Raw genomic sequence first — 19,048 nt, forward strand, 5'->3', positions numbered from 1 at the left:
CTTTTATTCTCCCAAAGTCATCAACAACAACAAGAAAGTTGTCCTGACATTTTTATCTTTGGTAAGGTTTTTTACCTTTTAAGCAAGGTTAAGGCCTAGGGACAAAAACTCTGCCAAAAAACCTCAAGTACTATAAGAAGTGGTTAAGAGATAGCACACCTCTCTTCAGAGCGATTAGGCCTAAGGTTAAAATGTGCTGGCATGGCTGAAAGGTTCTTTTAAACTCAAGATCTTGTCCTCAAACAGTTATTAAAGTTCTCAGGGTATATTTCAAAAGAGCAGGGTATTAACCTAACTCTCCGGTCTAATTCCAAGTCTGGTAATTATATGCTGCCTGTTAAAATTCCCCTTGCAGTTGTAATTTAATAAGGTGGCGTTCAGTTCTCGTCAAACAGCTCAGAGCAATGCAACCAGCTACAATGCTTATCCCATAAAGTGTAATGTTTCAGATGTGATTAAGTGATCATTTAGAATTTTTCAGGGAATCAGGCCGTACATTCATTAAAGTATTTTTCCAGTTGTAAAGAATAAACTATATACTTTTTAAGGGGCCAAAAATTCCTATACCTTGAAATGTCACAGTAAATTTTAGTTTATGTTATTTATAAGACAGTTCTGTAGTTATTATAATACTAACATGACAAGAAAACTCTTCAAATATATCATCTTCAAGTTTTACAAAGCAGAGAAAATGCAAAAATCCCTCACAGACGCAAAGCAGAAGCTATTTATACTTTCCTTCTCAAGGCACTGGTGAGAGAGTCACTGTGTTTCCCCATTTCTCCAATCTGCAAATACCAGAACTTAGGAGAACTACAGTAAAACATTAGGAAGATGAACAAGTGGCAAAATGAAACTAAACAGGAGTGTACAGCTACGAAATTTCAACATTTATCTGGCGCCATATTAAAAGGCATTCTGGAACTGTGATCTCTTGCAGAGAGTAAGGCAGAGGAACTGGAAACAGTAGCACAGAAATAGAATTACTCCCCAAGATTGTACAGACTTTTTAAATGAGGTCCTAAAATATATCTTAAGGCTCACAGATGCATATATAGGTAGAATCCTAGGTAGAATCATTATCCTTGATGAAAGCCTTAAAAAAGAAACAAAAAAAAATAGTAAGTGTTTCTGTCATTTCAATGTGTCTTAAAGAATACTCTAAAATTAGTTCCATCATCTAAGTACACCCAACTACAGGTTCTATAAGTCAATATATTACTAAAAAGTTTCTATTAACTGTGTTTTTCTCATCTATATTTTGTTTATTAAAAAATCTGTCATTTTTCAGAGTACCGACATTATCACTCAAGGAAAAAACTTATAAATAAATATACAAAGACAACACCCTATAACTCTTAAAAGGCCAGAATCATTCTAGGCAAAGAAAACAATGCTACTATTAACAACAACAACAGCAAAAATCAATTTAAAAAGCAAGAGCCGAAAACACTACCATTTACCACTGCAACAAAAAGAATAAAATATCTAGGATTAAACCTACCTAAGGAGACAAAAGACCTGTATGCAGAAAATTATAAGACACTGATGAAAGAAATTAAAGATGATACAAACAGATAGAGAGATATACCATGCTCTTGGATTGGAAGAATCAACATTGTGAAAATGACTCTACTACCCAAAGCAATCTACAGATTCAACGCAATCCCTATCAAACTACCACTGGCATTTTTCACAGAACTAGAACAAAAAATTTCACAAGTTGTATGGAAACACAAAAGATCCCGAATAGCCAAAGCAATCTTGAGAAAGAAAAATGGAGCTGGAGGAATCAGGCTCCCTGACTTCAGACTATACTACAAAGCTACAGTCATCAAGATAGTATGGTACTGGCACAAAAACAGAAATATAGATGAACGGAACAGGATAGAAAGTCGAGAGATAAACCCACACACATATGGTCACCTTATCTTTGATAAAGGAGGCAAGAATATACAGTGGAGAAAAGACAGCCTCTTCAGTAAGTGGTGCTGGGAAAACTGGACAGCTACATGGAAAAGAATGAAATTAGAACACTCCCTAACACCATACACAAAAGTAAACTCAAAATGGAGTAAAGACCTAAATGTAAGGTCAGACCCTATCAAACTCTTAGAGGAAAACATAGGCAGAACACTCTATGCCATAAATCACAGCAAGATCCTTTTCGACCCACCTCCTAGAGAAATGGAAATAAAAGCAAACATAAACAAATGGGACCTAATGAAACTTAAAACCTTTTGCACAGTGAAGGAAACCATAAACAAGACGAAAAGACAACCCTCAGAATGGGAGAAAATATTTGCAAATGAAGCAACTGACAAAGGATTAATCTCCAAAATTTACAAGCAGCTCATGCATCTCAATATTAAAAAAAACAAACAACCCAATCCAAAAATGGGCAGAAGACCTAAATAGACATTTCTCCAAAGAAGATATACAGATTGCCAACAAACACATGAAAGAACACTCAACATCATTAATCATTACAGAAATGCAAATCAAAACTACAATGAGATATCATCTCACACCAGTCAGAATGGCCATCATCAAAAAATCTACAAACAATAAATGCTGGAGAGGGTGTGGAGAAAAGGGAACCCTCTTGCACTGTTGGTGGCAATGTAAATTGACACAGCCACTATGGAGAACAGTATGGACATTCCTTAAAAAACTAAAAATAGAACTACCATATGACCCAGCAATCCCACTTCTGGGCATATACCCTGAGAAAACCATAATTCAAAATGAGTCATGTACCACAATGTTCACTGCAGCTCTATTTACAATAGCCAGGACATGGAAGCAACCTAAGTGCCTATCAACAGATGAATGGATAAAGATGTGGCACATATATACAATGGAATATTACTCAGCCATAAAATGAAACAAAATTGAGTTATTTGTAGTGAGGTGGATGGACCTAGAGTCTGTCATACAGAGTGAAGTAAGTCAGAAAGAGAAAGACAACTACTGTATGCTAACACATATATATGGAATCTAAAAAACAAATAAAAAATGGTCATGAAGAACCTAGGGGCAAGACGGGAATAAAGACACAGACCTACTAGAGAATGGACTTGAGGATATGGGGAGGGGGAAGGGTAAGCTGGGACAAAGTGAGAGAGTGGTATGGACATATATACACTACCAAATGTAAAACCAATAGCTAGAGAGAAGCAGCCGCATAGCACAGGGAGATCAGCTCGGTGCTTTATGACCATCTAGAGGGGTGGGATAGGAAGGGTGGGAGGGAGGGAGACGCAAGAGGGAGGGGATATGGGGATATATGTATATGTATAACTGATTCACTTTGTTATAAAGCAGAAACTGACACACCATTGTAAAGCAATTATACTCTAATAAAGATGTTAAAAAAAAAGAAAAAAACAAGTCATGTACCACAATTTTCATTGCAGCTCTATTTACAATAGCCAGGACATGGAAGCAACCTAAGTGTCCATCAGCAGATGAATGGATAAACAAGATGTGGCACATACATACAATGGAATATTACTCAGCCATAAAATGAAACAAAATTGAGTTATTTGTAGTGAGGTGGATGGACCTAGAGTCTGTCATACAGAGTGAAGTAAGTCAGAAAGAGAAAGACAACTACTGTATGCTAACACATATATATGGAATCTAAAAAACAAATAAAAAATGGTCATGAAGAACCTAGGGGCAAGACGGGAATAAAGACGCAGACCTACTAGAGAATGGACTTGAGGATACTGGGAGGGGGAAGGGTAAACTGGGACGAAGTGAGAGAGTGGCATGGACACATATACACTACCAAATGTAAAATAGATAGCTAGTGGGAAGCAGCCGCATAGCACAGGGAGATCAGCTTGGTGCTTTGTGACCACCTAGAAGGGTGGGTTAGGGAGGGTGGGAGGGAGGGAGACGCAAGAGGGAAGAGATATGGGGATATGTATATATGTATAACTGACTCACTTTGTTATAACGCAGAAACTAACACACCACTGTAAAGCAATTATACTCCAATAAAGATGTTAAAAAAATAAATAAATAAAATAATTTAAAAAAAAAAACCAAGAGCCAAGTAAACTACCCTTTTTCTTGAGGGTGGAAAACAGTGTAAATATTTCATCAACTTCATTAGATGACATCAGGCCTAACTATAAAAAGCAAAAAAAAGAAGCTTTTATTTTTGATTAGTGTCTATAATGGAGAAAGCACAGCCAAATTAAATGATTTTCTTCAAAAAAAGCAAAATGTAGTAAAAAATGCTTAGAAATACTACTTAACAATTCCCACTGGGGTCTAAGCCAGCACCCAGAAATCAAACACTTTCATATTTCTGTAGCAAAATGTATGAATACTTGAAAATAGTCCTCGTTTTAATTTAGATCTAGATCTGCCATCAAGTAAGTTAATATTAGGTCAGGTTTTGTTGTCAATTTCTGTTTTTAGAACTTTGCGGATTTTGGATAAAAGACTGTGGACCTAGACTGAAAAAACAGAAATAAATCAGGCACAAGTTCTTTTTTTTTTTTTTAATTGGCCGCACCACATGGCATACAAAATCTTAGTTCCCCAGCCAGGGATAGAACCTGTACCCCCTGCAGTGGAAGTGCAGCATCCTAACCACTGGACTGCCAGGGAAGTCTCAGGCACAAGTTCTTAACTAACTTTATCCTTAGCTTAGAAAATAGTAGGTTACATAAATACTGTCTGCTAACCCTTGAAGTTTACAAACTTCAAGATAGCAGTAGAAATATTTTAATTATTTCTACAAGTTACTTATACTATACTACGGAAGCTTAATTCATACATCCAATGAAAATCAAAAAGATTTTATTAACTTTATGATATGAAATAAAATATATAAAATGCATTCATATTCAAAGGGATAAATTTCTTCCCTTGTAGTACTTTCTAGTTAAAAAAAACTATTTCTTTAAATTAATAAAATCTTGAAATTGCACTGTAATTGAGCATGGCAAGGGTTCCCACTAGCTTAAAAGGATAGGTGAAAGTGACTCTGGGGTAATGAAAAGTCAGCAGTTGGACAAAGAAATTCTCCATTTCTCTCTTCTTTCTGTTGTCCTACAGTTTGGAAAAAAAGGAATCTATGTAAGAGGAAACAGAATGCTTATTATAAGAAAAGTTATATGTTCTCTTGAAAATAGTAAATTATAGTGGTGAAGAACACAGAGCCTGGAGTTAGTCAATAAGTAGATAATCAAATTCCAGCTCCACCTTTTACTAGCTTTGTGACCTTAGGAAGTTAGTAAGTGCTCTTATGCCTCAGTTTCATCTATAAATGCGGAAAATAATAGAATGTACCACATAAAGTTGTTAATGAAAATTAAATGCTAAACAAAAATAAGTAAAAAAATAAACAGTGACAGGAACAGCAACAGGAAGAATAAACAGGTGATATTAGTAAATACTGGCAAAGTTAATGCAATATTACCAATCAAAATTTTCTGTGGTTTTAATCACTTTTTAAACGCAGACTGGCTTAGAAATTTTTTTTAATACAATAAATGTTTACCTTGCATTTTATTAACTGAAATACCATGAACTGAAATAATTAGTAGCTCTATCTTTCTATAATAATGAATAACCATTACCTGAACTTATAATTTCTGTAAAATCCTGAAATCCCTCAAAGAAAGTTTCTGTGAAAAACTAACGAGTAGTTTACATGTATGGTTACCACTCAGTAAATAAGAATATTTGATAAGTCAAAATATCTAACTCACTGACTATGTCAGACAGCCCATCCACCAAATATCATGGTACTAGAAATAAACCACTTTGCTCACTAAACCATCTCACAAAGCACAGCACGAAACCTTACCTATCTTCATCTTTGTCATACAGTTGGTAATAATCTCCACAGCCATTCCAAAACGTGTTATCCACAACTTCTTGCCTTCCTGTGGCTCCATTTTCTGGTGTTATTTGGTTATCTTCTGTTTCTCTCTGTGTAACTCTTGCGAAAGGCAGATCCAAGAACATACAATCATGTTCTCCATCATAGTCATCACATTTTATTAAGAGGTCATCTGAGCCATTTTCCTCAACTTCCAAAGCCTCTCTCCACCTCTGAACACTTCTTTGTTTAGCCTCATGCCTATTAAAACCTGTTTCTTGGTCCACCTGGCTTGAACTTATCAGTTTCCTAACTTTGGGCCTCACTACCTGTTCAGGAGAACTTCCCTGGTTTTTGCCCCTATCACTGGTATTTTGCTCACTGCAAATATGCCTGGGAGCACAGGCTGAATCTTCAACTGAATTTTCTCTTTGTCTCTCCTGGCTAGTATTATTTTGTTGTTTCTTTCTAACCACTTCATCTTCAGAAGAGGACCTCTGAAATTCCTGATTGTTCTGATTGACAAACTCAGTATCACCAGTTGAACTTTTCACTAAAGGTGCTGAATCTACCTCTTCAAATTCATCTCTTAATTCACAGTTAAAAGAGGGAACTGTCGGTGAAAGACCAGTGTATGCCTCTACCTCTCCATTTTCCAACTCAAACACTGTATTGCCCAATGCTTCCTGATATCTACCACCTTCCACAACATCTGCAGAGAGCTGATGACTGTCATTATCCTCTCCATGTCTGCCATCTGGATCATAAGAGTCAGTATGAACCAATGTAATTCCATTTTGAACACTTGAAGCATTACAAACTTCTGAAGTATATTCTCCCTCAGAATGATTGTGAAGATCCGTACTGCTTCCTAAGGTCTCCCTGCCTTCCTCGCTATGATGTACTGCAGCAAAGGATGGACTGCTCTCAATGGTTTGATTCAATGCTGTATCACAAATGGGAATTTCTGCTTCAGTTTTTTCAAATAAAGGGTCATTGGGTAAAGAAGAATGAACTTGATCCAATGGACTGGAACCTTCATAGGGAACAAAAGAAAACATATTTAGAGGGATTAATTTAGATAATGTTTTATTTAATAATGACTCTTTAACTAGAAATCATACCAATTATTACTTATTTGAGAATATGAGTGAATTTCTCTGACAGGTGCTTATAGGCTCCCTAACTTAACTGGGAGGGCGGACTGGTTACCCTATGAGTTCATTTATGCCACTGTGTAGCCTCTTAATATCCTCTCCCTCAGATGTCTTCTGTAGGTTTTTCACCTAAATCCTAATACCTAAAACATTCTGTAAAAGACATTTAAAAGAGAGGCTAATAAGAGACTAACAATGAGAGGCATAAGTGAAGTCACAGGGTAACCAATCTGCCCTCCCAGTTGTTGGACTGTGCAATTCAGACTTAAATTACTTTATTACATGCAGATTTTTTTTTACATGTAGATATTTTAAAAGGTGGTTATAATAGATATAAGAACAGGCTATATACAGATCTAACAGAAATGAGACTCTACTGTGTTTTATGTCAATTCAGAAGATTATATCTCAGTCCCTAGATACATAATATTACATTTCTATCCCCAAAATGAATTGTTAAAATATACCTACAATGAGTTAACTTTAACTATGTTACAGCTATCAGTGAAAAACAACAAAAGAGTCAATGTGTTGATTCTCTTTGTCATAGTTTGTCAGAATTCTGAGACAAGAGTAAAATCCTATCTACTCCACAAATTACTTTAAACATGACTATCTTTTACCATCACTAATGTAGTAACAAAAAATGAAGATGCTAAGACCTGTTGGAACAAAAATTTATAAATAACTGAAGGGAAGTCTTATCATATCACAAAAAGGCTGCTTTAACAGAAGGACCTTAGGTAATAATTCAGATTCTTGTATATAAATGACAGTAAAAAAAAATAACCTAGAATTATCAAGTTTGCTCAGGACAAGAGGAAGATGACATTCCAGTCCAAAAATGTGTAGTTATAGTACATGGATACCTGCAAAATACTTTTTCAAACTAATGAATAATTAGGAAATTTTAATTAAATAACTATGTATTACTTGACATTTATATTTTATATGATTCTAAAAGAATCAACTTAACCAAGCTAAATTACTGAGATGCAAATAAAACAAAAAGCTATTTAAATGTAATATGCAGGGAAAAATATACTCAGTTCACATTAAAAATTTTTTTGGATTGAAAGATGAAGAATTCCTCTGGCTGAAGGATGTGACAACATGTAATCACTGCCATGACAATGTAGTTATTGATTGGCCATATTCTATCTTTTTCTATGTTTAAATGTATACACTATTAAGTTAACAGAAAATTTTGAAATGAATTTCTTGATAGGAAATGTATAGCATTTATACTCAGAGACACACATAAAACCCACTATTTCAAATATTACAAGATCAATTCTTACATGGTTATTAATAGCTTTTAAATAATCCCATGTTGCATACCTGAGGAATTTTCTTTTGGAACATCATCTAGTTCCAACACTTCATAGTCATCACCAGCCCTACCTAAGCTTCTTTCATGCCTGGTCATACATGGTTTGAAACTGACATATGCATGTCTTCTGCCATATCGCCTGCCTGTGATTGTCTGATATCCTCCTGCTGGTTTGGGCCAGGCCGCCTTGCTGGATTCTTGATCCATTGCTGAAAAACAAAGTTAAAAATAAAAGAGACACAGCAATGACTTATTCTGACATTTGGGGTAATGTTTCAACATATATTGCCAAATCATATGCTACTGAACATCGAATGCCCCTTACTAGCAATATAAAACATACCTGAAAAGAAAACATGAAATACTACATTATGAGAGTTATGTGACCCCCTTATCCCCCAAATATCTTAAAGTTTGGCTCCTTTAAGGTATTTCAGATTTTTATAATGTTACTTACCCCAATTTTTTTCCACTTGCCAAATTACTATACTGTAAAAGCTCCTTAAGGATTGGAGAATGATTCTCCAAGTTATCAAAGTACCTTATGTATAAGTGCTCAATACATATTTGTTGAGTGAATTATTCACACGTACATGATACGATGGTTTCAATTACATTAAAAGTGAATAAATTCCAGTCAAAGGTAACAAGTAATTTCTTTAAATGGTATCTGTACTATTATAAAGAACTAACGGGACCACAATAAAATATATCCCAAAGATCAGGGTCAGGTAAAACTCTCCAAAAGAAAACAGTGGTGAGCCAAGTCAAACTCTTCAAAACTACCAATGGTATACATATGGTATGTATGAAAAGAAAAAGCCATCAACATTTGAACAACTCGAATATTAAGTTCGATGCCTGAGGGATATATAGTAGCAACAGTAGCATCTTTTACTGGGTAGGACATTATCTCATATATACATATAGTAAAAGTTTGCTTAGTCCATTGAGTTTTACATATATTATGCAGGAACTAAACAAAATATTTTCTCACAGTATACGGAATAGTCAATAAATGAAAAAGTTACACATTTTTCTTTTATTGCATTAGAATAAGAAATATAATTGCTTTTAAGCACAAAAACCTGTATTTATAACATTATAATATATGATACCAAGTGTTACATTGTTACTTCATCCCCTCACAAACCTGTTGAGGTGGATACTGTATTTTATTTTAAAGAATAAAAAACTAGGGTTAAAATGAATTATTTAAGAAACTTGTCCAATAACCCAATATTATGACTCCCAACCAGTACCCTTAACAACACCTCCAAAAGAACAGTCTCCAAAGTGGAAAGCACAATAGATGCCAAGGGGGTATGGAAAGGAAATATGAGTTTCTATTTATACTCATTTTTGTATCAAAAATTAGAAATTAAGCTTTATAAATATTCAATACATGGATTGAAACTAGCCTTAAGTAAGACGACGATCACACATCACGTATGGTACTCAAGGAATCTGGAAGGAAAAATATGAAGTTCTCAATGTAGAGGAACTGACAGAGACACCTTGCTTACCTGCTGGCTCTTTTTCAGTATACTGTGACATATATGGCAGTTTTTGTGTGCCCAGTTCAGTGGAATTATGGATGTGATTTAGTTTTTACTCACACAATGGATAAGCTGCAGGAGATTCCTACAAAGAAACCATGGATTAAACAAAATAGTAATAATACAGCACAAAACAAAAATAGCAAAACTAATACTACTTCTCCTAGTGAAGTTCTTAGCTAGCCCATAATAACAGAGAAAAACACAATTGGATCTGACAAGTCAATCAAAAAAACCTCAAAACTATGAAGATGGCTATTTGAAAGAGATTTAGATCTCCTCTTGAAAAACCTTGCCTTAAGTATGTATCATCCTTAGGATTGACAATGATAATAACACACAAATAATTTATAAGGAAATAAGCAAATATATTGGGAGAAGTGTTGATTGGGGTATGTGACCAAACTGTTTGGGGGTCTACTACACACTATCTGCTTCTCCATCAAACACTAAGTTCCTTTAGCCCTGGCATTGTTAAAAGAAGTTAACCCTAAGAATACAAACTTCATTTTAAAAATGTATAGTGGTACATTTTAAAAATATATAGTGGCTTATGACAATTAATAATTAACGTGTATAAAAATGATACACTTGTTCTTTACAATAATAGTCAATTGATCATTCAGATATTTTAATCCCAAAGAAAAACCCATTCTAAATTAGAAGAACTAAAATTTACCATGCAAAGTATAAAATGACTTCATCTGTTTTGAAGTTAATCCATTTATTTACTATTTTAAAAGTTGCAACCTGTGCCTTTTTTTAAAGTTTGTCAAGAGCTTAGCTTTTTAATTAAATACTTTAATTACTTAAAAACGAGCTATTGCTAAACTGCCTATCACCAACTTAAAGCTGTTACAAGATGATAGTTCTGAAAATTAGTTTAACTGTATATATCTACCTAGCCATGTATAGCTATAAATTAACATACATAAAAGTACACATATCCTCCCATATAAATTATAAATTCAGCAATAGGTTGTACAGTAATGTTCTAATATAGCTAAATCAAGTCAGATGGTTAACAATAGCTAAAGGGTAAAGGAATATCAAGAAAATAATTCTACCATACTGGCAAAAACACAAGCTCTGATTAATATTGTTTTAATAGTAAGAAAAATAATGTGCAATTAACTTGAATCTTCACAGATTCACAGTATAATAATACATGCAGACTCAAAGGTCGGCCATGGATTTAAGTTCATGAGTATTTTACCCAAAGTCTTTTCTTTGAAATAAGGCAATATTCCAGGCACTATTTTCAGTGCTGAGGATATAACAATGAACAAAATAGATAAATATTCCTGCCCTCCTAAAACTGCAGTATGGGGTATAGACATTAAACAAATCAGTAAAAAATAAAGATATGTTAGACAATAAATACTATGGAGCAAAACAGAGCAGAGAATAAAGAGCTCCTAAGGGTGTGCAGTTTAAAGTAGTGTGGTTAGGGAAGGCCTCACTGAGAAGGAATCATTTGAGCAAACACCTGTGAGGAGGGAGCCACGTGTAAACCTAGGGAAAGAACATTCTCAGCAGAATAAAAAGAAGATCCTGAAGTAAGAATTTCCAGAATTTACCTTAGCAAGAAGTCTGGGATGGAATGAGGATGAGAGAAAGTAACAGATGAGGTCAGAAAGTTAATTAGGGAGAAGGGAGTAAGGTGGAACAAACAACATAGGTCTTTACAGGATAATAGAAGAAATGTAGGTTTTATTTTGAGTGAGAGGGAAAACCACCAAACAGTTCTGAGAAGAGAACTTCTGTTTTAAAAGGAACACTCTGGCTACTGTGTTTATTTATTTATTTATTTATTTTTTTGGTACGTGGGCCTCCCACTGTTGTGGCCTCTCCCCTTGCGGAGCACAGGCTCCGGACGCGCGGGCTCAGCGGCCATGGCTCACAGGCCCAGCCGCTCTGCGGCATGTGGGATCTTCCCGGACCGGGGCACGAACCCGTGTCCCCTGCATCGGCAGGCGGACTCTCAACTACTGCGCCACCAGGGAAGTCCTGGCTACTGTGTTCAGATGAAGGGGAACAAGGTCAAAGGCAGGAAGACTGGCTAGAAAGCTATGGAAATACTGACAAGAGATCACAGTGGTTTGGACCAGAGTAAAAACAGGTGGTGAGAAATGGTCAGATTCTGTCTATATTGTGAAAGTAGAGCCAACAAAGTTTTCTGATGTAGGTTATGAAAGAAGGTAAGGATTTGAAGCTGACTCTAAGTTTTATAGCCTGGGCAACTAGAAAAACAGAGTTGACATTAACTGACAGGAAAATCTGTGGAAGACATAGGTTTGGAGAAAGTATCTTGAGTTTAGTTCTGGATGTGCTAAATTTGAGATATCTATTAGATATTCAAGTAGAAATGTTAAATAGGATGCTGGAGTTCACTGGACAATTCTGAACTGCCAGTATAATTTGGGAGTTATCAGGATATGGACAACATTCAAAAGGGCTTGAACTTGGAAGAGATGTCTAAGTAGGCTTGGAGAAGGAAAGAAGTTCATGGGCTGAACCCTGAGATGATCCAAAATTAAGAGGCCAGGGAAAAAGAAGCATCAGGAAAACCGACCAATGAGAGGGGCTTGTGAGAGAGAAGAAAAAATCCAGGAGTGTGGATGTCAAATGAAGACAGGGCTTTAGACCAAAGAATTGATCCACTGTGCCAATGCTGCCAAAAGGTAAAGTATGACAAGGATCTATAACTGACCACTAGACTTAGCAACATGGAAGATTACTGGAGTTCCTGACACGGGGCACCTTTGGTAGAACAGTGGGTATAAATGCCTGCAGAATGTGCTGTTAAGAGAGAGTGCTGTTAAGAGTACAAAATCATGAAAATCGCTCTGTTTCTTAATCATACTTTTCTTCAACATGAATCCACTTCCTTCTAAAAGATTATTTTTGGAGCCCTCCAACATCCTGATATAAATTTAGTCTACTTGTTTTCAAGATCCAACTACTTCTGTGCTAACTTTTGATGGTACTTCTGAGTTAGGTCCCCTGATTTGAAACCCATGTTTTCCTTTCTTTTGTTTGTTTTGGGACGGGGTGTGCATTTGTTTGTTTTGTCTTTACTAGAAGATCTTCAAGTAATTGTTTCAGGAATTTTATTTAAGGAGGTAAACACTGAGTCTTTGCATGTCAAAATATTTTCATCTTTCCCTTACACTTTGGATATAGGTCAAAACAAAATCATTTTTTACAAACTCTAAAAGGCAATGTTTTCTAAGCATCCCATGTTGCTGTTAAGAAACTGTTCTGCCAGTTTATTTCTCATCCTTTTGTAGGGAAACCAATTTTTCTCTTCGGAATAATTAGGATTTTCTCTTAATAAACAGTATTCTATAATTTCGCAAGGACTTTCTTAGACCATTTAAAAAATTTCTACTCCATAGCCCTAGTAGGGCTGCTTTAATTTAAAGGCTTTCATTAGATTGTCTCAAAGATGTCCTTTTTCTTTTCCTTCCTATTTTCACTGTATTTGGCCCACGCAGTTTAATTCTTTGTCTCTAAACTTTTCTTTCTCATTTTCAATTTACGGAATGGTAGCTTTCATCTGCTTTAAATTCCAGCCTTCCAACATTCTCTACAATAATTTTTGAAATTTCTTGCACTTTCTTATTCCCTTCTTCTTCTATCATCATCATCATCATTTTCAATAGTGGCTCTTGTCTTACGAATAAAATGTAGACTAGAATCTCTCTGTAGACACTAATTATCTCTATTTTATCTGAGGCCAGCTATGTAGACAAATGTAACTCGTTCCTATCTCTGAAGTATAAAAGAGAAAACAAAGCAAAACAGGGAGGAGAGGATAAATAATAAAGAATAAAGACCTAGCTGTGTGTCAAGATTAAAATGATTAATTCATCAGTGCCAAATTTGTATCTAAAGTTTATTGGGAACATTTGGTTTCTGAGTCTTCTCTAAAGAAACGTTTCCTTTGCTAGTACTATTCACCTAATAAGTAACATATGATTCCTCTCTACTTGTGACGATTATTCATCTCAAATGCTGTGGAATCTTCATATACGTCTTCCTAATTATAAAGGCAAAAACAATAACCAAAAAAAAAAAAACCCAAAAAAACGCCATAAATATGCTGCTGTCTAAGAATTAAAGGAGTTAATCAGGGAAGTATTAATTCTAGATCTTCCAGCTTTTTACCTAGATAGCATCATTTATAATTTTAACTAGGATAGTACACCAGCAGCTCTAGATAGGCAATGGAAACAACCTTCAAAAGAATACAAGGAAAAGCATGGGTATGGGGTGTACACTTCCCACAGCAGAATTGAAAGACTGTGGTGAATTTAAAGATAAAGACCTTGCTTTAAGTGCATTATGTCTATTAAATGCACTGTGTCTTTACATTCTCTAACAAGATATGAATTTAAACAGTTGTGAAAGAAGGGATGAATGAATGAATGAATGGCAATTCTGTGCTCCTTTCTCTGATGGAAATATGAAAATATAATGAAAAGAGACGAAGAGTTGGGAATACTTATATTCTAACTCCAACACTTATACTTACACACATTAAATGAAAGCTAGTGGTAGTAGAACTAACTCAGAAAACTAAAAATCTAAAATAGTAATAAAAGAGGACCTTCAAGATGGTAGAGGAGTTAAGACGTGGAGATCACCTTCCCCCCCACAAATACATCAAACATACATCTACATGTGGAACAACTCCTACAGAACACCTACTAAACGCTGGCAGAAGACCTCAGACCTCCCAAAAGGCAAGAAACTCCCCCATGTACCTGGCCATCTGGTTGACAGGGTCTTGGTGTTCCAGCCGGGTGTCAGGCATCAGCCTCTGAGGTGGGAGAGCTGAGTTCAGAACACGGGACCACCAGAAACCTCCGGGCCCCACGTAATATCAATCCGCGAGAGCTCTCCCAGAGATCCCCGACTCAATGCTAAGACCCAGCTCCACTCAATGACCAGCAAGCTCCAGTGCAAGACACCCCATGCCAAACAACCAGCAAGCCAGACAGGAACACAGCCCCACCCATTAGCAGAGAGGCTGCCTAAAATCATAAGTTCACGGACACCCCAAAACACACCACCTGACGCAGCCCTGCCCACCAGAAAGAAAAGATCCAGCCTCATTCAACAGAACACAGGCACCAGTCCCCTCCACTAGGAAGCCTACATAACGCACTGAACCAGCCTTACCCACTGGGGGCAGATACCAAAAACAATGGGAACTATGAACCTGCAGCCTGCAAAAAGGAGACCCCAAACAAAGTAAGGTAAGCAAAAGAAGAAGACAGAGAAATACACAGCAGATGAAGGAGCAAGGTAAAAACCAACCAGACCAAACAAATGAAGAGGAGATAAGCAGTCTACGTGAAAGAGAATTCAAAATAATGATAGTAAAGATGATCCAAAATCTTGGAAATAGAAGAAAATACAAGAACCGTTTAACAAGGACATGGAAGAACTAAAGAGCAAACAAACAATGATGAACAACACAATAAATGAAATTAAAAATTCTCTAAAAGGAATCAACAGCAGAATAACTGAGGCAGAAAAACGGGTAAGTGACCTGGAAGATAAAATAGTGGAAATAACTACTGGAGAGCAGAATAAAGAAAAAAAAATGAAAAAAATTGAGGACAGTCTCAGAGACCTCTGGGACAACATTAAACACATCAACATTCGAATTTTAGGGGTCCCGAAGAAGAAGAGAAAAAGAAAGGGACTGACAAAATATTTGAAGAGATTATAGTTGAAAACTTCCCTAACATGGGAGAGGAAATAGTCAATCAAGTCCAGGAAACGCAGAGTCCCATAAAGGATAAATCCAAGAAGAAACACGCCAAGACACATATTATGTAAACTATAAAAAAATTAATACAAAGAGAAAAAATATTGAAAGCAGCAAGGGGAAGGCAACAAATAACATACAAGAGAATCCCCATAAGGTTAACAGCTGATCTATCAGCAGAAACTCTGCAAGCCAGAAAGGAGTGGCAGGACATATTTAAAGTGATGAAAGGGAAAAGCCTACAACAAAGATTACTCTACCCAGCAAAGATCTCATTCAGATTTGATGGAGAAATTACAACCTTTACAGACAAGCAAAAGCTAAGAGAATTCAGCACCAACAAAAAAGCTTTACAGCAAATACTAAAGGAACTTCTCAAGGCAGGAAACACAAGAGAAGGAAAAGGTCTACAATAACAAACCCAAAACAATTAAGAAAATGGCAACAGAAACATACATATTGATAATTACCTGAAATGTAAATGGATTAAATGCTCCAATCAAAAGACAAAGAGGGGCTGAATGGATACAAAAACAAGACCTGTATATATGCTGTCTACAAGAGACCCACTTCAGACCTAGGGACACACACAGACTGAAAGTGAGAGGAAGGAAAAAAATATTCCATGCAAATGGAAATCAAAAAAAGCTGGAGAAGCAATTCTCATATCAGACAAAATAGACTTTAAAATAAAGACTATTACAAGAGACAAAGAAGGACAGTACATAATGATCAAGGGATCAATCCAAGAAGAAGATATAACAATTTAAATATTTATGCAACCAACATAGGAGCACCTCAATACATAAGGCAAATGCTAAAAGCCATAAAAGGGGAAATCAATGGTAACACAATAATAGTAGGGGACTTTACCACCCCACTTTCACCAATGGACAGATCATCCAAAATGAAAAAAAATAAGGAAACACAAGCTTTAAATGACACATTAAACAAGATGGACTTAATTGATATTTATAGGACATTCCACTCAGAAACAACAGAATACACTTTCTCCTCAAGTGTTCATGGAACATTCTCCAGGATAGATTATATCTTCGGTCACAAATCAAGCCTTGGTAAATTTAAGAAAACTGAAATCATATCAAGTATCCTTTCCAACCACAACACTATGAGACTAGATATCAATTACAGGGGAAAAAAAACTGTAAAAAATACATACACATGGAGGCTAAACAATTTGCTACTAAATAACCAAGAGATCACCAAAGAAATCAGAGAGGAAATAAAACAATACCTAGAAACATGATGACCCAAAACATATGGATGCAGCAAAAGCAGTTCTAAAAGGGAAGTTTACAGCAATACGATCCTACCTCAAGAAACAAGAAACATCTCAAATAAACAACCTAACCTTACACCTAAAGCAATTAGAGAAAGAAGGAAAAAAAAAACCCAACGTTAGCCGAAGGAAAGAAATCATAAAGATCAGATCAGAAATAAATGAAAAACAAATGAAGGAAACAATAGCAAAGATGAATAAAACTAAAAGCTGGTTCTTTGAGATGATAAACAAAGTTGATAAACCATTAGCCAGACTCAGCAAGAAAAAAAGGGAGGGCTTCCCTGGTGGCACAGTGGTTGAGGTTCCGCCAGCTGGTGCAGGCAACACTGGTTCGTGCCACGGTTCAGGAAGATCCCACATGCCGTGGGGCAGCTGGGCCCATGAGCCATGGCTGCTGAGCCTGTGCGTCCGGAGCCTGTGGTCCGCAACGGGAGAGGCCACAACAGTGAGAGGCCCGCATACAGCAAAAACAAACAAACAAAAAAAAAAGGGAGAAGACTCAAATCAATAGAATTAGAAATGAAAAAGGAGAAGTAACAACTGACACTGCAGAAATACAAAGGATCATGAGAGATTACTACAAGCAACTGTATGCCAATAAGATGGACAACATGGAAAAAATGGACAAATTCTTACAAAAGTACAGCCTTCCAAGACTGAACCAGGAAGAAATAGAAAATATAAACAGACCAATCACAAGCACTGAAATTGAAACGGTGATTAAAAATCTTCAAACAGGGCTTCCGTGGTGGCGCAGTGGTTGAGAGTCCGCCTGCCGATGCAGGGGACGCAAGTTCATGCCCCGGTCTGGGAAGATCCCACATGCTGCGGAGCGGCTGGGCCTGTGAGCCATGGCTGCTGAGCCTACGCGTCCAGAGCCTGTGCTCCGCAACGGGAGAGGCCAAAACAGTGAGAGGCCCGCGTACCACAAAAAAAAAAAAAAAAAAAATCAAACAAACAAAAGCCCAGGACCAGATGGCTTCACAGGCGAATTCCATCAAACATTTAGAGAAGAGCTAACACCTATCCTTCTCAAACTACAGGACAATATGACTGATGAACACAGATGCAAAAATCCTCAACCAAATACTAGCAAACAGAATCCAACATCACATTAAAAGGATCATACACCATGATCAAGTGGGGTTTATCCCAGGAATGCAAGGATTCTTCAATATTTGCAAATCAATGTGATACACCATATTAACAAATTGAAGGATAAAAACCATATGAAAATCTCAGTAGATGCAGAAAAAGCTTTCGACAAAATTCAACACCAATTTATGATAACAAAGTCTCCAGAAACTGGGCATAGAGGGAACCTAACTCAACATAATAAAGGTCATATATGACAAACCCACAGACAACATAGTCCTCAATGGTGAAAAACTGAAATGATTTCCTCTAAGATCATTAACAAGACAAGGATGCCCACTCTCACCACTATTATTCAACAAGGTTTTGGAAGTTTCAGCCACAGCAATCAGAGAAGAAAAAGAAATAAAAGGAATCCAGATCAGAAAAGAAGAAGTAAAGCTCTCACTGTTTGCTTATGTCATGATACTATACATAGAGAATCCTAAAGATGCAACCAGAAAACTACTAGAGCTAATCAATGAATTTGACAAAGTAGCAGAATACCAAATTAATGCACAGAAATCTCTTGCATTCCTATATACTAATGATGAAAAATCTGGAAGAGAAATTAAGGAAACACTCCCATTCACCATTGCAACAAAAAGAATAAAATACCTAGGAATAAACCTACCTAAGGAGACAAAAGACCTGTATGCAGAAAACTATAAGACACTGATGAAAGAAATTAAAGATAATACAAACAGATGGAGAGATATACCATGTTCTTGGATTGAAAGAATCAACATTGTGACAATGGCTATACTACCGAAAGCAATCTACAGATTCAATGCAACCCCTATCAAAGTACCAATGGCATTTTTCAGAGAACTAGAACAAAAAATTTCACACTTTGTATGGAAACACAAAAGACCCTGAATAGCCAAAGCAATCTTGAGAAAGAAAAACGGAGCTGGAGGAATGTGGCT

The 19,048-nt window shown here is 36.2% G+C and overlaps 1 protein-coding gene across 2 annotated transcripts in view; it reads right to left on the bottom strand.

The window, feature by feature from the left end:
* PJA2 (praja ring finger ubiquitin ligase 2) overlaps positions 1-19,048 on the bottom strand; it is a 79,686-nt gene that overhangs the window by 43,054 nt on the left and 17,584 nt on the right. Inside the window, exons 2-4 of one of the 2 annotated variants that reach the window (XM_019940809.3) lie at positions 9,865-9,982; positions 8,347-8,547; positions 5,834-6,884 (exon numbers count right to left, since the gene is read on the bottom strand). In XM_019940809.3, the coding sequence (XP_019796368.1) occupies positions 5,834-6,884; positions 8,347-8,547; positions 9,865-9,895 (1,283 nt within the window). In that variant the 5' untranslated portion in view covers positions 9,896-9,982. Of the gene's footprint in view, positions 1-5,833; positions 6,885-8,346; positions 8,548-9,759; positions 9,806-9,864; positions 9,983-19,048 lie in introns of those variants that run through there. The other variant, XM_033853083.2, reaches the window with a different exon arrangement.

The sequence above is a fragment of the Tursiops truncatus genome, chromosome 3, assembly GCF_011762595.2.
Source record: "Tursiops truncatus isolate mTurTru1 chromosome 3, mTurTru1.mat.Y, whole genome shotgun sequence".
Lineage (NCBI taxonomy): Eukaryota > Metazoa > Chordata > Mammalia > Artiodactyla > Delphinidae > Tursiops > Tursiops truncatus.